Genomic DNA, 23,673 nt, shown 5'->3' on the forward strand with positions numbered 1-23,673 from the left:
TTCTTTATGCCTCGTCGCAGAAAGAATTCAGTGAGAGACAAAGTGATAAGTAAGAAGTGGATTTATTTAGAGAGATACACATTTCATAGGCAGAATGTAGTCCATCTCAAAAGGCGAGAGTGGCCCTGAAATATGGGGTGGTTAGTTTTTATGGGCTGGGTAATTTCATAGGCTAACAAGTGGGAGGATTATTCCAACCATTTTGGAGGAGAGGTGGGGATTTCCAGGAATTGGACCACATTTTGGCCTTTTATGGTCGGCCTCGGAACTGTCATCATACCTGTGGGTGTGTCATTTAGCATATGCTAATGTATTACAACGAGCATATAATGAGGTGTACTGGAGGTTGAATCTTCTGCCATCTTGGATCTAGTTAGTTCTAACCACTTTTTGTCATATCCTCAATGGCTATGTCATTCTTTTAAAGGTTGTGTCCTGCCCCCTCCCCTCCTGTCTCACAACTGCCTTCTTCAGGTGGGAACCTGACAGACTGGCCCAGATTCCCATAGCTGACAGCCAGCCGTGTGTTCAGTCTTCTCTGTGGAAACACCAGCCTCTCAGACAGAAGGGCATGGAGCTCCAGATGAGCCAGAAGGTCACTTAGCCTAAACCTCACAAGTGAAGGGTGTTATTTTTTAAATACAAAGTAGTTTCATTGGTTTATTAAAAATTACAATGCTTATTGAAAATTCTATGCAATACAACAAATAACAAAAAAGGTAGGGCTTCCCTGGTGGTGCAGTGGTTGAGAATCTACCTGCCAACGCAGGGGACACGGGTTCAAGCCCTGGTCTGGGAAGATCCCACATGCCGCAGAGCAGCTGGGCCCGTGAGCCACAACTACTGAGCCTGCGCGTCTGGAGCCTGTGCTCTGCAACGGGAGAGGCCGCGACAGTGAGAGGCCCGCGCACCACGGTGAAGAGTGGCCCCAGCTCGCCACAACTAGAGAGAGCCCTCGCACAGAAACGAAGACCCAACACAGCCAAAAATAAATAAATAAATTTATTAAAAAAAAAAAAAGGTAAAAACCCAAAAGACACCTCACACCCCCAAATGTCACCATCTATATGCAGGGATCACCAAACTTTCTGCAGATGTCTAGATGGTAAATATTTTCACTTTTGGAGGCCCAATGGTCTCTGTTATTACAACTGAATTCTGCCCTTGTAGCAGAAAAGCAGCCATAGATAACATGTAAATGAAGAGGTGTGACTATGTTCCAATAAAACTTTATTTAGGGCCAGATTTGGCCTTGTAGGCTGTGGTTTGCTAATCCCTAATCTAGAATAACCCTCATTTGTATTAGGTACACATCACTTCCCAAATATATATAATTTTTCCTTCTCACATGTGTCTTTGTGAATATATCCATAGAGGAAAAGGGAGAGAACTAATTTTATATAAATGAAAGCACTTTCATAAAAATGAAAGCTATATTTAAAACATATTCAGTTCAATTTTACTTGAATTTAACAGAAGAAGTGAAGGGAAACTGCAGGAACTGCTGAACATCAGACACATGTTTCTTCACCACATGCGATAATAGTTCCTAAAATAGTGCTTCTGAAATTAAGGGGAAAAAAAAGATGAAAAGGTTGGGGATCCTTTTGCTTTTTTTTTTTTTAATTAATTAATTAATTTATTTATTTTTGGCTGTGTTGGGTCTTCGTTTCTGTGCGAGGGCTTTCTCTAGTTGTGGCAATCGGGGGCCACTCTTCATCGCGGTGCGCGGGCCTCTCACTATCGCGGCCTCTCTTGCTGCGGAGCACAGGCTCCAGACGCGCAGGCTCAGTAGTTGTGGCTCACGGGCCCAGCTGCTCCGCGGCATGTGGGATCTTCCCAGACCAGGGCTCGAACCCGTGTCCCCTGCATCGGCAGGTGGATTCTCAACCACTGCACCACCAGGGAAGCCCCCTCCTTTTGCTTTTTTAAATTTTATTTTTCCGTTTTGGATGGAGCAGTGGACTCCCTACTGTGACCCATGAGGAAAGGTGCATTCTTCTACTTCTCCTGCTCCTCTGAGTTCTCATTACTCATTTGATTGTTTTCAATTGTCATAGCTGATGATTTACATCCTATTCTGTAACCACAATTACCTTGGTCTTTAGTCTTAGATGTTTAAATAGATGGGCTAATGCTTACCAGTAATTTTTTTTTTTTGATCAAGGTTTCTCCATGTCTGTGTCTTTTTTTTTTTTTTAATTTTATTCCTTCTTTTATTGAGTTGGATTTATCTATAAGTAATATTTTTCAAGAAGAACTTATAGGAATTTTATTCCCCAGTTCACCCCTTAGCATAATACTTGAAGGGCAAATTGTCTAGTTGCAAAGTTCCTGGGTTACACTTTCTATCAAGTGTTGTATAATTTTAAAATCACAGCTTTTCCACTCTTTTGTCTGATTGTATTTTGTGGTCCAGAATCCCACTTTCTCCTCCCCGCAGTGCTGTTTGGGTCCTACATTTCTTCTGTTATTTTCTGTTGGAAAACATATATCTCTGTGTTCATGCTGGAGGATTATTTGGCTGTGTCTGTCACACTTGAGGTAATCTCTCCAGGCCTGAGAATATTATAGGCATTGCTCCTTGGCTTCTGGCATTGAATATTGTTCTTTGGAAGCCTGAGCACAGCTTTGTTCTCATCCCTTTGGGTCTCTCCCTCCCCATGCCTGAAGGAATCCTTCTTTACTGTTGGCATTAATATCTTCTTGAGAATGTCACAGTATCCTATCAGTTTTGTGCCCCTTTGAACTTCAGGTTTAGTTCTTCTTTTGTGTTGTGAAAATTTTATTCTATTTTGTTTTTTACTATCTTCTCTGTTCCATTTATTGAGTTCTTTATCTTATGGACATCAATTATTGTCTTTGTTCCTGTGTATCCTCTCAATTGCTTTTACACTTTTGCTTTCATTTGGTGTTGAAGAAAACCAGAATATGTCACCCCAAAATATGCCTCTTTGACATAAAAATTATTTTGAGATGAGAGCAATCGAGAAGTAGTAAATGCAGAAGAAGCTTCCCCTTTTCTGCCTAAAGGTGGGAAATAAAGTCTCCTTTAACTGGAGACAGACACTTAGCCCAGAGACCAACCTGAGGATCCTGCAGACAAACCTTGGTAAACTAACTTTTATCTTCCTAGTTAAGCAAGAGAAGGACTAACTAGCCCTAGTTAGACTACCCCTAGCTCAAATCCCTTTCTCTTGTCAATTCTTCACAAATGTATTGTTTCTTTGTCTAGAAGGTATAAAAGCTTCCGGCTTTGGCTATTTCTTTGGGTCTCTTGTGAAATCTCCCATGTACATGTAAAAATTCAATAAAACGTGTATGCTTTTCTCTTGTTAATCTGTCTTTGTCAGTTTAATTTTCAGACCCAGCCAGGGACCTAAGAGGGTCGAGGAAAACTTTCTACCCTTCTACACTATGATTAACCCAAGCCTTCATTCTATGTCAGCAATTTGTCAGTCTATGCCAATAATTCCATGTCAGTCACTGTTTCTGCTTATTATTTCTATAATGATGTTGTTTTGATCCCTACTTTGCTTCCTTAGTTCCACAATCTCCCTTTCATTTCACTCCATTACATCTTCATTTTCACTTTGAATTAGTGCTTTACTGAATTCATGTTTTTCTTATATTCTTTTGTAGCAAGAAGCACTCATAGGGAATTTGTCTTGTCTTCCGTGGATTATATTCTCTTTCCTTCTTTCTGATTATACCCTTTATTTGCCTCTCCTCTCCCTTTCTTCCTTCCTCCTTCTCTCTATTTCTCCCTCTTTTTTTAATTTCTTTGTTTTTTCTTGTGCTTTAGTGTTTGCTTGGCTGCCACACCATTTCTTTTGATCTTGATCCAGCTTGCACAGCTCTGCCCACTTTCTGGTCCATATCATGTATTATACATGATTTCTCCCAAACTCTCTATTTATCTAAGACCTATTTGTCTTTCTGACTTGCAGTCTGAAGACTGAATATTGTTTTCCATGTACTTTTGTTACTTTGACATTACCATGACATGTGAAGTTGGAGGTGTGTCAACTGAAAAAAAATGTGCAACCTAAAAGTTGAGAATTATGTTTTATTTGTGGACTTTCCGAGGACTTCAACCTGGGGAGGGGAGGTGGGTGGCAGGCAGCCTCTCAGCTCTGAGGGATGCTCTGAGGAGGTAAGGGAGGAACCAGGATACATAGGAGTTTTTGCAACAAAACCCAGGTAGTCGGAACATCAAAAGATTACTGTTAATTAAAGAAAACCAGACATCTCAAGTTAACGAATTTAGTGCTTTTCTGTGTATGGGGAGATGAAAGAGTCTGGGCTCATTGACATCATTCCTTTGATATGCACCTTAACTGTCTAAGGCCAGTATCCTGTGCTTTCCCATCCTGAATCCCCTTGGGGTGCACACGTGGGGGCAACTACATTGGCTGATGGCCTGGTGGTGAGTAGCCTATTTGTCTCCATCCTGAGTTCCCTCAGGGCTCACCAACTGGGCAGCTGTAGTAGCTGATGACTTGATGGCTGCAACATCAGTTGTTTGCTGATGTGGCAGGTGGCATTCTTTGTCCACAGGTGTATGGCTGGGGCTGTGGAGGAATGTTCTGCTGGGGCAGTGAGTCCTTTCTTGGAGCCCTGGGCTTGTCCTACACCAGGGTCTACTCTGCCTACGTCTATTCTACTCCCAAGGAACATGGAAGCCCCAGGCTTTAGAGTTCCCTTAATTTAGCCCTGGTGATTTTCTTGCCTCTTCTGAGATCCTGACCTCTTGTAATGGGAGGTAAATGTTTCTCCTCTGGAGGATTTCCTCCCTGCATTTTCCTGGGCTGCCTGTACATCTACTCAATATGCTTCTCTCCAAATTAGCGTGGATACAGTACACATTGGAGGAGTTTGTCTACACATCTTCATCCGTTAGGATTGTTTCTAAGAGAGGGGGATTAAGTTAGGAGCCTATAATAGTTTTTTCTTGTGCAATAAACAACTGCAACATCTCAGCGCCGTACAAAACAAATGCTTATTTTCACGCTCAGGAGTCTGCCGGTAAGCTCTGGTTTGTCTGATCTAGGCTGGGTTTGGCTGCATTGACTGGACTCCATGCTCCCTGTCTGCTTCAGAGATGCTCCGTATCTTCACTCTGGGGAGCAAGATGGAAGGGGGCTGCTACCTGGTGGGATCACAGCCTAAAAAGCTAAGTCGAGTCACACAAGCACATTTAAAGCCTCTGTTTGCATCATGACTGCTAACATATCCTCTGGCCAAATCTAACCCCAGTGGGCAGTCAGCAGCATCACATGGCAAAGGACAAGGATGGAAAAGTCTATAAATGGGAGGAAGTAGAGAACTGGGAATTTTTTTCCCAATCTATCCAAGAGACCCCCCCCCCCCCACCACTGCCAAGTCTATTGAGAATCTCCCATTTCTTTCATTTGCTGCCACTTTTGAAATTTAGGACAAAAAGTTACATCACCTTTCCTTGATTAGAATTTGGGTAAAATTTATTTTTAATTAAAAAATTATTTTATTTTATTAATTTTTTCTATTTTATTTTATTAAGAATTAGAGGAGGACAGATCTTTGATGCAGCCTCATTCTGACATCTGTAAGGGTTATCTGAGCTTCTTTAGAAAGTAAACTCTGATTTTTAATTACAATAGCCTCTCTATTGCAAACCTGACTCCCTTCTGCTCTAATTGGGTCTCTAGTTCTGTGCTTCTCTCTGCGGGGGCTTGACCCACACTACATCGTTTCGGATTTGGCTTCTCTGGTTTCCTCTAGACATTTTCTGTTTGGCTATAGTCTTTACATTTTAAAACTAACACTGGGCACCTGCAGGGTATAAATAAATTAGATTATATTTAAAGGGGAAATAAAGTGAGAGTAACGGCTTTTAAAACTTTTTATTTAATAATGAGTCACTAGAAAGTTTATTAAAAGTTCTGTGTGCAGAGTCAACTTACCAATACTGGTTATCAGGCCCTAAACTGGACTTTTCCTCTGGTGGAACCTCAAGATCTGGGGTCGGAGTTGTTGACAGGCCTGGCATAAGGGAGCTGGAAGGATACGGTACACATATATTTAATATGCAGTATATCAAAGAAGGATATAGCACGTCCACTGAAGGTCTAGAGAATCTCGTTCAAAATCTCCAGAGAACAATCCCCTAGTGGCCTGCCAGTGTGGGAGATGGTGGTACCCTGACGGAATTGGATGGTAGCTCTGGAAGCTTCGTGTTCAGGTTTGACCCACTTCCCTGTTTTCGGACCCATGATTCGTTGGGCCTGTATCCAGTCTCTCCCAGGCATGCATTTCTACTGCTCTTAGGAGTCTCCCTCTCTAGGCACTTGGTCTTCATCATTTACAGCTACATTAACTCCTCCTCTACTTCCCATTTCCCAAAAATATTGGTCTTGTGACTTGATAGTGAAAAAAATTCCTCGAATTCCTTAAATTTTTTGCATTTCAGTGGCATTTCAGAAGAGAGCAGAGGTAAATGCATTTATTCAGGCCACCATGTTTAACCAGGCCATTTCTCTTATGTCCCTCCTTCCTTTTAATCACATCATAACCATCCTTTACATTCCAGTTGAAATCTTCCTCTTTCGTCTCCTTTTTTCGGAAACTTTGATTAAGCACCAAATATGGGCCAGCTGCTGTGTTGGACATTGAGGTCACACAGATAGAGACATGCAGCGCCTATTCTTTTTTTTTAATTTAAATAAAAAAAAAATTTTTAGTTATTTATTTTATTTATTTATTTTTGGCTGAGTTGGGTCTTCGTTGCTGTGCGCCGGCTTTGTCTATTTGTGGCGAGCGGGGGCTACTCTTCGTTGTAGTGCATGGGCTTCTCATTGCGGTGGCTTCTCTTGTTGCGGAGCACGGGCTCTAGGCTCACGGGCTTCAGTAGTTGTGGCTCCCAGGCTCTAGAGCGCAGGCTCAGTAGTTGTGGTGCACGGGCTTAGTTGCTCCGCGGCATGTGGGATCTTCCCGGACCAGGGCTTGAACCCGTGTCCCCTGCGTTGGCAGGCGGATTCTTAACCACTGCGCCACCAGGGAAACCCCAGCTCCTATTCTTGAGTCTAGTTTTGTGTTTAATTGGGAGACCTTCCAGTGACTAAGCATTTTTTAGCCAGTGAGAATGGGATTAATTGAGGTAAGTGCATGAGAGCTTAGGAGGAGTGCCTAAGTCTGCCTGGAAGAGGCAGAGAGACTTCCTGAAGGAGGTAGCATTCGGATGCACCTTAAGAAGATGTTTTAGTCCGAGGGACCGGAATGAGTTAACAACAGGACAGTGAGAGAAAACGTGAATACCGATTGGACTAGCTCAGGGTCATAGAATGTGATAGTCATTTCCTTCCTTTACACTCCCGCTGTCATTTTAAAATTTATTGCTTTACCATTTTTATGTGTGAAACCCAAATATTGCCAAGTCCTCTGGTCTCTGTTTCTTTAATATTCAAGCACAATCCTCCAAATACAGTTTCCAACATTTATATATCTTGGAGGAGAAAGGGCTCTGTTTGTCTCGCTGATCCCAAGCATTGACCCAGTCACTTTCTTTTTTTTGTCCCCAAGCACTCTATAGAGGACTGTTGTGTGTTACAGACTTATACTGAAGGCTTAAGAAAAATAGATGGGGAAGACAGCTCAGTCTATAAACCCAGAACAAGTCTTTTCTTTTTCCAGGGGCCTCTGCCTGCTGCCATGTTGCTGGGGGTCATTCTCCCTTTTGTGTCACTTCTCTCCATATTTTTTCTTCCCTTAATTCCAAGTATCCCCTAAATTTCCTTTGAGCTTCTAGGGGAAACCACCCAAATTCCTGTTAATTTATTAGACAGCCTATTTCAATTTTCCTAGTTGCAATTAATTGTTTCCGCCTGTGGGTTTCTGTAGGATTGTCTTCCTCAATTAAGCAAATGTCCCCCACCACTTTTTACCTCTGAACTTGCCAGCCTTCCCCATCAGATATAAGCCCCCTGAGGTTGGGGACCTTGACTCATTCATGTTTATCTAATAAAGTATAATGTTTCACTCATAGTAATTATTCAAATAAATCATTCTACATGCGTTGCCAAAACCCCGGGGCTTTGCAAACATGAGATTGCATTTATCCCTGCATGGTGGTTTCTTCAACCTCATGCAAGACAGTTTGATTCTTCAGCTGTTTCTAATTGAGATTCTTCCAGTTGCTGACGAATCAGGAGGTAAACGGAGCATGAGACCTGAGGCTTAGCATGAGACCTGAGGCTTAGCACTCTGCAGGACAGTGTCTGTTGGAATCTTGTGTCTCCTTTTCCTATAGAACCACAGTAGTCACAGGATGTGGGGTAAAGATCTGCCCTCCCCACCCACCAGGGATGACATCAGCACTGGGCAGGAAACCCCATTTGTCCAGGCCTGCAGAGGTCAGTGACCTCAAGTGGGATGGTGTTGGAGTTTTGGGTGCTTTCGGGACCCTGGTAAAGGGGCAGCTGGTAACTGGTGTAGATGGTCTTTTCCTCAGGGGACTGAGAGGTTACAGGATACCTCTGCCCTGTTTCTCTGTGATATTTTGTTCTCACCAATGACCTGAGGAACTTAGAAAAATCTTCCTTCATTATTCATTGATCACTGGCTCTAGGATTTAGTTTGTCCAGATCTACAGAGGATCATTTAGTCAACTGGGGTTGGCCAGTGGTTCTTCCCATGAAGGACACTAATGACAATTTCTGGTCATAAGTCCTGAGAAGTGACGTGGAAAGTGGAGTGCTCTCATTATATTTCTTATTGGTGAGTTTTCAAATCAATAACCACCCATCCCAGAAGTAATGATTATTTGTAGACATTCTTCTGTTGGAAATAAGCTAAGCTTTATGTTGTCCTTTTTCTTCCAATTAGCAGCCTTAAGAATTTTGAAAATTCTTTCAAAAAAGACTTTCTTAGAAATAGAAAAATAACTGTTTGATAAATGCTTGAATCTCAAGCAGTATGAGATTTCTGGGTTATTTTCTTTCTTCCCTACAGGATATATGTTAACTTCTGAGTAGGGTTTCAGATTTCAAAAATCTTAATTTTTTTTCCCCTTCAAAGGGGAGAAAATTCAGCCACATGTTATACAGATTTCTGAGAGCAAGTTGGAGATGTGCTTGGCAACTGGTCATTCTCGTGGGAAGTAACCCCACACGTCTGACCTGGTCCTAGGCTGACACCTAGCAGAAGGTCCTTAGGAGTCCTTAGTTCTGTTGCAAATGTAAGAGTATGGGGTGAAGATCCAGAAGCACCAGCTTAGTGCTGGTGCAGTCAGGCCTGTCCCAGTGTGTCCTGGAGCTGCGCCTGGGTTTCCCACGATTCTTTGGATTGAGGAAGCTGATTTGGGTTCCCCAGATGTGCTCGGCTTTGGAGGGAGAAAACAAGTTTCTGGCTGAAATGCCACCCTTTCTAAACTGAGTAACACAAGTCCATGTTGGCTTACAATCAAGTGACAGGGCAATTTTTTTCTAACCGGAACGATTAAAGAAAAAAATAATGATGCTTATTAAAGATGTTAAGGCAGACTTACTTCAGGACCATTGCAATAGGTACAGGGACCACTGCAATGGGATTTCACAGTCGGGGAGAGACGTTAGGCTCAACTCTGAATACAGTCTGGACAAGTGGGAATTCATAGCTAAGGAGCAGGGTGGAGGTCAGTGCATGGAATACTAAGAGGAAACATTAAGGGTAAGGGGAATTCTGGCTAAACTGACCTAACGGTATTCTTTGCTGAAGACAGGCCAGGGTGAGCAGACATCACCTGGAGGATGGTGGAGGGGGATCAGATAGTGAGGGTGGGGGGAGGTCCTGGGTAAACTCTTTAGCAGGGTTCTTTCTAAAACTAGATTTTTACAAGGAGGTACACATATGGACCCAGGACAAGGTTCAGGAGCCTGACTAAAGTTTGGCCAAGCGATGAATCTTTTTCAGAAGCTGCCTTGAAAATTATAGCTGTCTTCACACAACTTTAAGTTCCACTTCTATGAGATATCAGTGTGTAAAATTTACCATGGAATGACTGTGAGATCCACTTCTAAGATGAGTGGTTGTGAGTCTTTTGTTTTGAGATAATTAGCAGTAGTAGGAATAGAGAAGGTAGGAAGGGCGGTGTATTAGTCAGGGCTATCCAGACATAGAACCGGTTTGCTCTTTCTCTGTCTCTCTGTCTCTGTCTTTGTCTATTTCTCTTCCTGGGAACCTTCTCAAATTGGCTTATGCAGTTGTGGGGTAAGGACTGGTAAGTTTGAAATCTGAAATCTGCAGTCCGGGCCAGCAGCCTGGAAGATCAGGCAGAAGTTGATGGTAATGTCTTCTTCTCTGGGAAACCTTAGTTTTCACTCTCAAGGCCTTCAACTGATTGGATGAGGCCTACCCACATTATTGTGGGTGGTCTTTTTTACTTAAGTCTACTGATTACAGATGTCTACAAAATCACCTTCACAGCAACACCTAGATTGGTGTTTAAATGAGTAACTGGGTACCATAGCCCAGCCAAGTTGACATGTAAAACTAACCATCACAGGAAGTAAAGCCGGAGTGTTTGCAGTGAGGCAGAAGGAGACTGAGGGAAAGGAAAGCTAGGTCTCAAGGTGGACTATTCTGGTATAGCAAGGAGGCAGGAGGGGGAATGAGTATACTGACATCAGGGCCATAATTCTGGGACACACAAGTCAATTCGGGTATTATAAGATGTTTTCTACTGAAAACGAATCCCTGCATCTGGGGGACCAAGGCAGGAAGTCATTTGGGTGGGGTGAGGGATGGCGGCAGTCACAGCTCTGAATTGTGAAATCTGAATGGTTGAAAGGCATTTCTCTGGAAAATGAAAGACAAGAAAAGCCGCCTCTTAGCTTGTAGTTTACCTGTAAAGATAAAGTGGATTCACTAGCATCCCTTTGAAACTTGAGGAAAGGAGATCTTAATGAATATCTTAATGGAATCAAGAGAAAGGCAATGAAGGGTAACTGTATAGAGGCTATTACTAATTTAAGGTGTGTAAAAATGTCATTATCGACTGCAATGTGCTGGCTTTATCATTGTTTGTTAGTAAATACAAAAATATTTATTAAAGATTCCCTCCACCTTTTCCTTCAGCCCTGATTTTCTTGTCAGGTTACTGTTACAGCTGGGAATTCTCCTGCCAGGAAGACTTTTTAGGGACCCAGCCATCTAGATTTGGGAGGGATTCTGCTATTGGCTCCTATATATAAAAGCAGAAGCATTAAATTCATCATCATGTATATGATACAGTAAGTCTAATGGGACAGTGGGAAAGAGTTATGCTTCAATTATTAATATTTGCACTATCGATACATTTAACAAAGCTCATTCCTCTTCAATAAAAGACAACCATTAACCTCTTCTAAACTAAGCATTATCAAGTTGGGTAGTTTAAATTGATTCTTCAGTGGTTGCATAATGTTGAAACTTTTAGTGTCCTCCTTCTCAGTGTCTCCCCTCCCCAAGTGTGGAAACGTTTTGTTTTCTTGTCTAATGAAAAGGAGAAAAATAGAATGTCTTCTTTCTTCATCTTCTTCTGTAATCCTTCTTGAAAATGACCTTTAAGTCAGAAAACATCACATACTTGGCTATAGATAGTCACCAAGACTTTAGTTTTTGTAGTTGTAATGGACATCAAGTACTGGTGGGGCCTCATAAAATTCGTAAGCTGCCTTGTAAAACTGTCCAGGTTTCTGTTTGGATACAGGATCTGACGGTTTCAGGAGCATATGTGATTTTTGTAAACTTTTATTCTGGTTAAAAATTTAAAAGGGAGCTACTCGTAATGTCTTTAGCATTACCTTAAGCTATAGTAGGCCTGTAAAACAGTCATTGAGATGCTATTAAAAGTATATGAATGATAAAACAGCTACAATAAGAAAAGCTTTAAAAGAGTACCTTGGTCTTGGTAGCCCCCTTCCCACCCTTTTGCAGAAGGGCTTCTGGGGCCCTGTGGTGGGAGTGGTTTGGCTGTACTCTGGCTACGTCCTGGGCAGTTAAATATTATTTGGGAGTCAGGGAAACTGCACCTCCTTTTTCTTTTTCTTATTAGGAGTAAAGGGACATTTTCTGGGTTGTAAATGGCAACAAACCACAATGCAATAATATTCCTAGGAAATCACCTCAGGCTACTTTGTTTATATGAGATATTTATAAGGACACAAGTTTTATGAAGTTGTTTTATTGGTAAAAGTCAAAGGCACTAATAGCTCAGGGTCATGTGGGTTGTGATGGAACAACTCTGGGATTTTGGAGCAAGAAATTCTGGATTTGAATCTAGGTTCTCTTCTTTAGGAGCTTTGCAACCTTGGGCAAATTGCTTAAGTGCATTGAGTCTTAGTTCCTCCTTTTATAAAATGGAATTAATAATAATACTTATAACAAAGAGTTACTGAGAGAATTCTAGAGATAACTCATACCAAGTATAGAGAACATCACTGGTAACATATCTGTTGTTTAATTATGTCAGTTCCTTTTTCCCTTCTGCTGTTTTGAGATTATTAGTGATCTAATATGATGTCTATGATCTTTACTTGGTATTACCACCTACTAGACATCTCTTTTTATAGCTATGAAATGGAGCTGACATTTGAGATCACAATGAAAAAATGTCCTTCAGTGGTGTTAGGAAGTTCAAGAAAGTTGCATTGATCAAGAGTCTTGAGATCCTTAGAAGAGTTCTACCAGACCAGCTCCTTCCACTTTCTTTATTTTAATGTATATAAAACAAACTATTTTATTGAAAGTTAGTATATATTCAGGAAAGTGCACAAACTACAAGTATATAGCACAATAAATGATCACAATGTGAATAATTCTGATAAAATTACCACTAAGATAAAGATATAGATCTCTACCAGCACCTCCAAAAATGCCTTCATGACCACTTCCAATTACTTCCACTTTCTTCTCCCCCTAAATAATCATGAACCTGACTTCTCACACCCATTAATTAGCTTTGCCTCCTTCTGAAACTTATACACATTGAAATATATTGTTTTGTGACTGGCTTCTTTCACTCAACATTTTTTGTGAGACTCATCTATGTTGTTGCCTATGGCAGTGCTTCATTCATATTTCTGCATATGAATGATAGAATACATTACTTATACATCTGCTGTTGTTAGATATTTTGGTAGTTTCTAGTTTTGCCTATTAAGAATAGTGCTGCTATGAACATTTTAGTATATCTCTTTTGGTGAACATATATATGCGTTTCTGTTGGGAAAACACCTTGGAGTGGAATTGCTTTCTCACCAGGTATGCGTATATCTAATTTTAGTAGACTGCTAAACCATTTTCCAAAGTGGTTTCACCATATGATGTACCACACTTGTACCCCTACAAGTGATGTCTGAGAGTTCCAGTTGCCACATTTGGTACAGTCTTTTTGATTTTAACTTCCCTGATATGTTGGGTGGTGGTAACTTACTGTGATTTTGATTTGCAGTTACCTGATGATTAACAACCTCGAACACCTTTTAATTTGTCTATTGCCCATTTAGATTTCTCTCTTTTTCTGTTCTTCCTCTCTCCCTTCTTCCCTGTCTCCTTTCCTTCTATACTCCCTGGCCACCCATATTTCAGGCTTGTGCTACTGCTCTGTAAGTCTACATATTAGTCTGAACTTGGGCTACTCATTAAGATTGAAAAGGACTGACTCGAAGAGGGCAACCCAGCACTGGTGGGAAAGCACATATCTGGGATCAACTTTCAGGTATTCTGCCTGTCCTTGTGACCTTGGTTGTTGTTGCATTATGTCTTGGGTCTCTCTCTCTCCTTTTTTTTTTTTTGGTTAGTAAAATAAAGATACTTTAAATGATTTATAAGGGCACTTTCATCTCTGGCATTTTGTGATTGCACATATTTTGGCAGAACGTTTACCATGTTCTCATTGCCTTTTGAAATTTCGCCCTAAAGTGATCTGGAATAGTGACTGTAAAAAATGAACCCAAGAGTCATTGTAGTGTGGGTATAACTTGTCCCTTAATCTTACTGACCAAGGGACCTGGGGGAAATAGGACGTGGCAGAACTGAGGAACTTACGGTTTTTAGGAAAATGGAGAAATCTCTTGGTGACAATACGAATCAGAAGCCATATGGGCTGAAGTAAAAATTGGAAGTCCCTAAAAGTGGTCATAGTTCAAACCTTTCTTGAGAATCATGATTGTGTTTATTCAAGATGTACTGAAATTTTGAATTAGCTGTTTGGCTCCAGCCTCTTCCTTGCCTCTGTCTGTTCATAGCGGTACTGGAGACCCTCAGCCAAACATGCCACCTAAAGTTGCCTGTGATCCAGCAGAGGACTGAGGGATTGGTGATGGGTAGGGGGTGGTCACTGGGTGGCTCCAAGGCTCCCCCTTCTTCCAGGCACCCCCACTATGATCCTTCCACTAAGGGGAGCCACCAGGGAACTTAGACTGAATTCAGTCACTGCCTGACAGAGCAGAATTTTCTCAGATGGATTTTTAAAAAATACATAAGCTTTGTGGTTTTTGTTTTGTTACTTACAAATATTTTATTTTATATCAAATTCTAAGACCACAGAAAAATGTTAACAGCATCATTATTCTATGCAATCAATTTTAAAGATACATATAAACAGACTGTATGTCTATAGTGATTAATTTAACCAGTTCCCTGTGTAGACATTTAAATTGTTTAGTTTTCCTGTAACAGAAACTATAAATATCCTTTAAGCTAATTCTGTATGCATGAGTCTAATTTTTAAAAACTTTTTTATTATGGAAAATTTCAAACATACACAAAAGTGGAAGGAGTAGTGTAATTAATCCCCATGAATCCATCAATTAGCTTCAAGAATTATGAACACATGGCCAATCTCATCTCATCTGTATCATTCTGTTGTCCCCTCTCCATTTTTTTAAGCAAATCTCAGACATCATATCATTTTATCCTTAGATAATTCAGTGTGTACTTCTAAATGATAAGAACTCTTTATAAAAATTGTGGTTGTCTCTCAAGTTTAAACCATATGTGTACTGTAGAAAAAACTGGGGAGACTAGGTAAGTGTATTAGCTTTCTATTGCTGTGTAGCAACTTACTACAAACTTAGTGGGTTAAAACAACATGTATTTGTTAGCTCACCATTTCCATAGGTCGAATTCAGACATGGTTGAGATGGATCCTCTGCTTCAGGGTCTCACCAGGCTTTAGTCAAGGTGTTGGCTAGTGCTGTGGTCTTACCCTGTGCTCAGGGTCCTCTTTTAAGCTCATCTGGTTGTTGGAAGAATTCAGTTCCTTGGGGTTGCAGGACTGAGGCCCTCTGCTCCTAGAGGCCATCCAAAGCTCTCTGACACATGGCCCTCTCCAGAGGCCCCCTCGCAGCATGCAGGCTGCTTCTTCAAGCCATCACGGAAGAGAAGTCTCTGATGGTAGACCAGTCCTTCTTTTTCGCACTTTCACTTGATTAAGTCAGGCTCATCCAGGATAATCTTTCTTTTGATGAAATAAAAATCTACCAATTTGGCAAAATTCCTTCATTTTTGCCATATTGTATTGGTTAGAAGCCAGTCACAGGTCCTGCCCATACCAAAGGGGAGGAGACTATATAAAGGCATGAACAATAACCAAGAAGAAAACAATACCTGGTATTCTATCCTATTGCTAATTCACAGCAGGAGTTGGCAAATATTTTCTGTAAAGAGTTAGATGGTAAGTATTTTAGGCTTCGTAGGTCAAATGGCCTTTGTTGCAACCATTTGACTATTCAGGCAAATTGCCACAGAGAGTATGTAAATGAATAAATAAAACTATTTACAAAGACAAGTGGCAAGTCACATTTGGTCAGGGGGCTGGTGTTTGCTGACCCCTGACTTAGGATATATGATGTTCTAATATACTTTTCTCTCTTTAAAAATACACACCCATGAACAATGCCACTGTACTATGATATTGTTGAATAATCTGCTGAGTTGTGATCATGTCTTATGTGCACTAAAAGAAAGTGATCTAGATTGGGGTTGACATATACACACTACTATATATAAAATAGATTACTAATAAGAACCTACTGTATAGCACAGGGAATGCTACTCAATGTTCTGTAATGACCTATATGGGAAAAGAATCTAAAAAAGAGTTGTTATATGTATATGTATAACTGACACTTTGCTGTACAGCAGAAACTAAAACAACATTGTAAATCAACTATACTCCAATAAAAATTAATAAAAAAAAAAGAAATAGTGATCTAAAAATCTGTTCATACATTTCTTATAGAGTCACCTTGAGGACATTAGTCTTTACATGTCTCAATAATTCCTACCACGAAGCTCCATGTGAAGGTCTTTCTTTGGAACTTAGAGGCAACAGAAGTTTTGCTCCTCCTGACTAATTCTTTTTTCCTATTACAAATGTTATGTAATTCACCACATTTCCCTCTTTGTTTAGGCTTCCAGGAAGCTCAGAGTTTAACTTGAAATGCAATTACTGAAGCTCTAAAGACCTGACAGATTGCATACTGGGCTTATCTGCCCAAGGCATTGATATTTTATCCTTATTTTAGTTTTCTGCGTTTCTCTATTTTACTATTATTTCATTGCGTAAGTTTCTTTGTGGGATAACATTGAGTAAAAATATGAACTTCTAGTCCTTAGATTCAAAGGAACTACTAAATTTATATTAATAATAGGTCCAAATTAGAAACAACCCAAATATCCATCAAGAGTAGAGTTAATAAATTGTGGCACCGTCATATGATGGAATTTTACACAGCAACAAAAAAGACCACACTACTGATACACACTACTGCATGGAAGGACCCCTCAGACATGGTGCTGAGTGGACGAGGCCAGACATAAAATAGTAGGTACTGTGTAATTCCATTTATACCAAGTCCAAGGACGGTAAACGTGAATGGAGGTGATGGAGGTCAGAAAGGGATTGCTGTGGGCAGGAGCGATTTCCTGGGAAATGGCAAGAGGAAATCTTATGGGGTGCTAGAAATGTTCTAGATCTTGAACTGAGCTATTGTTATTGAGTGTCTGGACCAGTAGAAAATCATCAAGGTATAGGTTTAGGATTAATATACTTTATTCACTTCACTGTGTGTATATCCAGCTTCCCCCCGAAAATAGAACTTCTAATAATACAGCTTCTTGCTTATTTCTCTTCCATGTTTATGCCCAGGTGTCTGTTGGAAAAGAATTTTAAAGTTGATCTCAAAGTTTTCCATAACTTTCCATAACTTTTTCATTTTCAAAAGTTCATAGGTTAGTAGAAATTGTACACCTTTATTATACCACATCTCTCAAATGCATAGCTGGAAAAATAGGTAAAGACAGCTTCTCAACCACAAAGGCAGGTGAGTGTCTGTGACTGTACTGTTGATCTACCCCATAACGTGGCTGAGAGGGTGTGCGGGGCCTGGAATCCGGCCCTGGGCTACTGGCCAAGCTCAGTACCTAAGGGTGGTGTCTGCCTACAGTGACACTTTTTCTAATAATTTGCACTTAGCACAGGTCGGTAGCAGCTCTACACAAAGATAATACTTACTGTGTAATGTTAAATTTTTAGGATTAAGAGTATATTTGGTGATCTTTAGAATAGAAACCAGTTTCTGCCTGTGTTTTTGCAACCCAAGGAATGTTTTATAAAATAGAATAGCAAGAATCAATATCAATATCAATTCCCTCTCCTTACTTTTCACGTGTACATTCTCCTTAAGGATGTTAAGAATACAACATCTAGTTGGCCTAATGATGGCTTAAATGGGGCAGAGCCATATGGCGTTTGGGGGAGAGTGAATTTTTGCTGACATAAGAGATCCATACTTTTAGCTGAGGCCCCTGAGAAAGATTGAGCTCATCTTGACTTTTAAAGAGGTCAGGGTGGCCATTACTCAGAGGAAAGCATGTGAGCAAAAGATGGAAGGAAGCATCTAATCAAATCTATCCCAGCTGAAAGACCAATGTCCAGGAAAGGACACAACAACAAAAACCAAAAGCAGATTGAGATCTAAAAAGACACTTAGCATTTTTAAATGCTAAGATATAAATTTCAGGTTACATAATCAACCATATATATAGATACTATCAAGACCCATCTCTTCCCCAGCTAAACTAAAGCAAAATGATAATGAAATATTAGTACATACTGATGCTCAAGTTATGTTGGCCTTTTCTCATTATATATGAGATAAACTAGAATTATAGGTAGGTGTGAAGTTTCCTGCATCACAATAAAAGAAATGGTAAGAGTGTAAAAAATGCCAGACAATACATTTCAGTAAGTCCAATTAATGATTGCTCATATGACTTTAGTGTTAGGTTAAAAAAATCTGATACCTATTTTAGGCACTTCAGATACATTTAGATATATATAATTTGCATTTTAACCTATACTTTTCTAGACTAATTGCTGTTATTGCTTGTAAGACTCTTGTTGGAGGGAGTTGTCTTTGTAATTCTGTTAACTCAGTCCTTTTGGAGTAATGGGGAAAGAAGTCTCTGCTAAAAATTCCAGATGTTAGGATCGCTTCCTTTGCCAAAACAATTTGAAGACACTTCCACTCACAGAGAGCCTGTTTGCTTTTTGCCCATTGAACACCCCCGCAGATATATTGATGAACTTGGTCAAGTTTCCTTTGGTTGAAAGTAACAGAGACCCCCTTCACATCAACTTAAGCAGAAAAAGGTGTTTACTGACCGGCACTGGATTCCAGGTCCAGATTCCTGGGAGAGACCCAGCTTGGGCCAGGTACCCAGCCCTGAGCCCATTCACTGTGGCTGGGTGGTAGAGTCACACAGTCCTAACGTGGTCATGGGGTCCACTCGTGGGAGGGTTAATTCTCAGCAGGGCAGAGATAGGCTAGTGCTGAGTAGATACCCCCAGAGTTGTTCACGCTGGTTCACAAGAGCTGTCCATGCACTCAATCCACCCTCCCACCACAGCAAGTATAAAGCCGACCAGTGTACCTATTGGCCTATTGCTTCTTCTTTTTTTTTTTAACATCTTTATTGGAGTATAATTGCTTTACATTGTTGTGTTAGTTTCTGCTGTATAACAAAGTGAATCAGCTATATGTATACTTATATCCCCATATCTCCTCCCTCTTGCGTCTCCCTCCCTCCCACCCTCCCTATCCCACCCCTCTAGGTGGTCACAAAGCACCGAGCTGATCTCCCTGTGCTATGCGGCTGCTTCCCACTAGCTATCTATTTTACATTTGGTTGAAGTGACGTTGGGCACAGCTCCTGATGGTGCTGGGGCTTCCAGATTTCTCCTTTGTTTCTTCATCACAGAAGCTCTAGGCTCTGGCTCAGGCATGGTGGAGTTACTGGGCAGGAAGTCATAGGCTAAGCAGATGGCCAGTCCCAGGCTGAAACCCCTTGAGATTTTTGAAAGCATTTGTTTTTCCTTGCCTATGTGGCTATCTTTATCTGAAAATAATTTTCCTTCCTTAAATTTTAAATCTTGCCAGGAGTGGTGAGATTTTGTGTTTATATCTGAATTCAGTCTTTGTGGGCCGAGAATTTAAAAAAGTGTTTTAAATTGAATAAAGGGATGACATGGCTCTTGAAAGCAGCCTGATTTGTATTTAGACCGGCTGGCTTGGTGCTCCTGGGAATTTCCAGCTCCCATTTTTCATTTCTAAGAAAGCTTGATCCTTGACAATGACATTGACAGGGGCTCTTTTTTTTTTTTTTTTTTTTTAAATTCATGATTTTGGTTTATTTTGTTGAACTTGTAAAAGAACTCCTGGGACAAGATTGCTTTGACGTGTAGAGTTTAGAGGCTTTCTAAACTCTTGATTTCTACTTTCAGGTCTTAAAAAGGAATTTGGATTTTCACAGCACTCTTGCTCATCTTGCCCAGAGGACTTCCCTGGTTAATGTTTGTGAGACTCAACTGGCACTGGTTCACCTTAGCCAGCTTATTGAATGCCGACAGCTTGCCAGGCATCGTACTGGATACACAAATGAGTGAGAGTCCCTGGACGTGAAAGCCTCATGTGGGAGCTGAATATGTAAACACATAATTGCCTTGCACTATGAGAAGAATATGCAACGTACTCTGAGGCTTTGGTAGTAACACAAAGGAAGGAGGGTCCACTTGGCATGGAGGGTCATGGAAAGCCTCATAGAGGATATGGCCTCATCTCCGCTCTTGTCCATCTCAACCCATATAATCACCAACTGTGATTCCAACCTCCCTTTACTTCATCTTGTGTTGGGCTCTAGCCCTGGAAACTCTCCTCTGTGGCTTGGTGCCAAGCCCCTTCTGCTGTGATTGCTCCAGAGGGCAGACTGACTGGGAGGGCTCTGCTGTCCTCAGTTCTGGTTGGGGAAGTCCAAGGCCCAGCCCTTGCCTGCATGCTTCCCCTGCATCCTAGAGCTCGAGTCTGTAGACAGGGTGAGGCAATTGATCAGACCCAGCTCACTCATATTCAGCTGAGGAGACAAATGAAAACAAAACCAACACAGCAAAAATACCTCCACTAAACTTAAAGCTTAGTGTCAGGAGCCTGTCACAGCTGGGATGAAGCCCTAATATGATGGCTTTATGTCTAACCGCACCTGGTTCGAAGGTCACAAAGTCAATTCCAGCCGGAAGACCTAAGACTCGAGGGCACCAGAGGGATTTGTGTGCATTTGTTGGGTGAAACTACATTAAAGAGAAAGCAGAATGGCTTCTGAGCCGAGATGATTATTGTAATGAATCTGGCAAAACTCCAAGTCTATGCATTTAGAGGGAGGAAAAAATGGCAGCTACAAAGAGGAGCCAATGTCAAAGGCAATTCATACTCAGGTATTTTGGAAGCCTTCCTGGCACCTCCTTGAGTCTTAGACAGTGGAGAATACTGTACGTGCTTATATCCTTCGCCATCTTTATTCAAGCCCTACGGACCAGGCCATCAACAAAAGCCCACCTTGGACACTTTCTTTGTAGTCTAGAGCAAGTCTGTAGCCTCACTGGCTTTGGTTCCCTTATGGGGAGAATAACTTCAAAAGAATGAAGATAGCAAAAGTGAAGTACTGACTGCAGAGCTTAGAGGATAGTAGTTGCTCCAAGCCTGGTAGCTCTTGTTTTTATATCATCAAACAAAAGCTGACAGCTGTCTAGCTCAGCACTACCCTTAGTGTGGTTCACAGGCTTATGCCAGTTGGTGAGGTGTTTGTTACTAGTCCCTGATGGCACAAGCACTGAAATTGAGAATGAGTGTTTAGAGACTCTGATAATTTGACAGAACAATCTTATGTTTGTTGAATCTAGTAACAAAATAGTTGACCTTTCATTTTGTTTGGATTTGTGCCTTTTTAAAATTTTTTGGGGGAGGAATTTATTTTTTATACTATTTATAAAAGTCTGAGTCCATAACAGTTTAGAAATTTAAGAAAAGCATTCTTCCATACAAATTGTTTGAGAGGCCTTTATCTAGCTCATTCCCCACTAGCTAACTTATTTAGGGAATCTATAGGGACATCTCACACACACTCCTCTTGTCCACCTCATCCCATCCCTTCCCTGCTCTGTGCTGTTGTTGCCTGGCCAGGATGTGCCTATCATTGTGCCTGTATCTCCTCTTTTGTTTGCCAAGGCAGCTCCTCTTCCCTGTCCGATCATCACCAGTAAAAAGCTCTTCCACCCTTGGGACTCTGTTACTTGCTCATTAAGTACAACTTCTCTGTTCCTTCTGTGGTACAGCTTCTAGAGATAAAGCCTTTAATCAATTCATTGCAGCCACTCTCAGCTTGGGAAACGTGACAGGTTTCCTAGGCCCTGGACTAGAAGGAATTTGAATTTCGCCACATTATACAGAACTCAAAGCTGTCCTTGTGGCTCCCTTTCCAGCTTGACCACCCAGGCTGTCCTCCCTTGGGGCATATCATTCCTTCTCATCTGCCTCACTATTTCCTAGATTGAGTAGTGAACATCTCTTTCCAACTGCTGGGAGGTACAGTCTTGCCCCTTGAGCCCAGTTACCAGCCTTGGTGTGGCAGGAAATCATCCCTTCTATACCCCAGCCAGTCATGCTGCACCTAAACAAGCCAAGGCTGACCCTAGTTCTCACCTGGTCAGCTCAGCAATTTACCCCACACTGTCAGGGTAAGTGATTGGAGTAGAAGGTTTAGTGCTGGCGTCATTTTGGGGGCTTTCTAAATATACCACCCTGCGTTGCTTATCTCCAGGCATGGTGGATTAATTGCATAGGTGGACCCAATTTTTTGCATCTCCCCATATCAAAGCCCTTTGGTAGTGGCCTTCTACTCTGACTCTGGGTTTTTGGTGACATGACTTTAGCCAATGGTACAAAACAAGTGACACAAGTAGAGGCTTGAAGAAGCACTTGTGTATTTATTTTTCCTTTCTCAGATGCTGTTAAATTTTGAGGGTAGTTTTTTACACAGCAATAGCTAACTGGTACACCAGGTATTTTTATGTAAGTGAAATCAAGTTCAAATGATCATTAAGAGCATCCAAAAGCCTGAGCTATGGGAGGTACATGTGAGAAGTTAAGGGGGTAAAAAACCCTTCCCCTGGGGTCGGTTTGTTCTCAAGGGTATTGATGCTATGAATGGATTATATGCATATAAACCTCAGGGATTTTTTTTTTTAATGTTTGAAATGAGCTCTTTCCCCCTTATCTTTGTCACTTCCCTAGATCCCTGGGAATTGGGAGACCTGGAGGGATTAGTATATATTCCTATTGCAGATGACATAATCAGTGAGATCCTGGAGCAAGATTCTACTGTTGGAAGGGCTTTCCTGATGACAGTGAGGGAGTACAGTGAGTTTCCTTGAATCAAGTGTGAATTTTTCTCCATTAAAATGTTGAGCTTCTCTTAAGGTGTTTGTGGTGGAGTTGACATTACATGCTTAGGGTTATTATGTCTGTTTTAAAACCTTTTCTTTATGTGAAGGGGAATACTTTAAAAAATTAACAGAACCCTCAGTTGATTCTTTTCAGAGTGACCCAATGTCATTTCCTCGTTAAGGGAATTGAACGACCCGTGGCAACACATGTGGATTTGGGAGTGGAGGTGGGGAAGTGCATGAAGACTTTTGCTGAACACTTCTACTATTTCCTAAATGAAACAACTGGTTAAGTAAGCAATTTTGCTGGGAGAAAAATTGAACGTCTTAGGAGAATCTTGAGAATATCTAAAGAGGATATGAACTTCTTTAAGGGATATGAGAAGACTGACTAGAATAAACACCAAAGTACAAACACAAATGTAGCTGGGATCATGATGTTACCGTGTAACCAGATGTGCCAAGCTATATATCTGGAAGAAAATAATAGAGAAATAAGCTCAGGCTAATATTTATTTTGTTGCCTATAACAGTTTCAATGTTACTTTTTTGTCTTGTATTCTGAATAGCAGAGTCCTGCACTTTCCTCAGAGAGCTCCTAATACCTGATTCCCTACTATTTCCTTTATTTCTTACTGCTATCTTCATTTTCATTCAAAACAATGTTATTTTCTCAGCTTCAATCTAAAGAAACATGGAATAGCCTTGCTGAATCTATGGATTCATGTAAATTAATGAAAGATTGAGAGCAGCCCATGGATGACATATAATTTCCATCTTCTCCAGTCAAATTACAATATAATTATAAATTCATGATTTTCTTAACTTACTGATTAAATTGACCAGGGTAAATTATCCCACTGCAGGAAGCTTTTGATACTAAAGTTGATTCCAGA

The 23,673-nt window shown here is 40.9% G+C and overlaps 1 protein-coding gene across 3 annotated transcripts in view; it reads left to right on the plus strand.

The window, feature by feature from the left end:
* Positions 1-19,973, plus strand: part of RMI1 (RecQ mediated genome instability 1) — a 389,280-nt gene extending 369,307 nt beyond the window's left edge. For all 3 annotated transcript variants that reach the window (XM_061200541.1, XM_061200542.1, XM_061200543.1), the window contains one exon: positions 19,787-19,973. In XM_061200541.1, coding sequence (XP_061056524.1) covers positions 19,787-19,948 — 162 coding nt within the window. In that variant the 3' untranslated portion in view covers positions 19,949-19,973. The remainder of the gene's footprint in view (positions 1-19,786) is intronic.
* The last annotated feature ends 3,700 nt before the right edge of the window (positions 19,974-23,673 follow it).

This window comes from Eubalaena glacialis, chromosome 9, assembly GCF_028564815.1.
Source record: "Eubalaena glacialis isolate mEubGla1 chromosome 9, mEubGla1.1.hap2.+ XY, whole genome shotgun sequence".
Lineage (NCBI taxonomy): Eukaryota > Metazoa > Chordata > Mammalia > Artiodactyla > Balaenidae > Eubalaena > Eubalaena glacialis.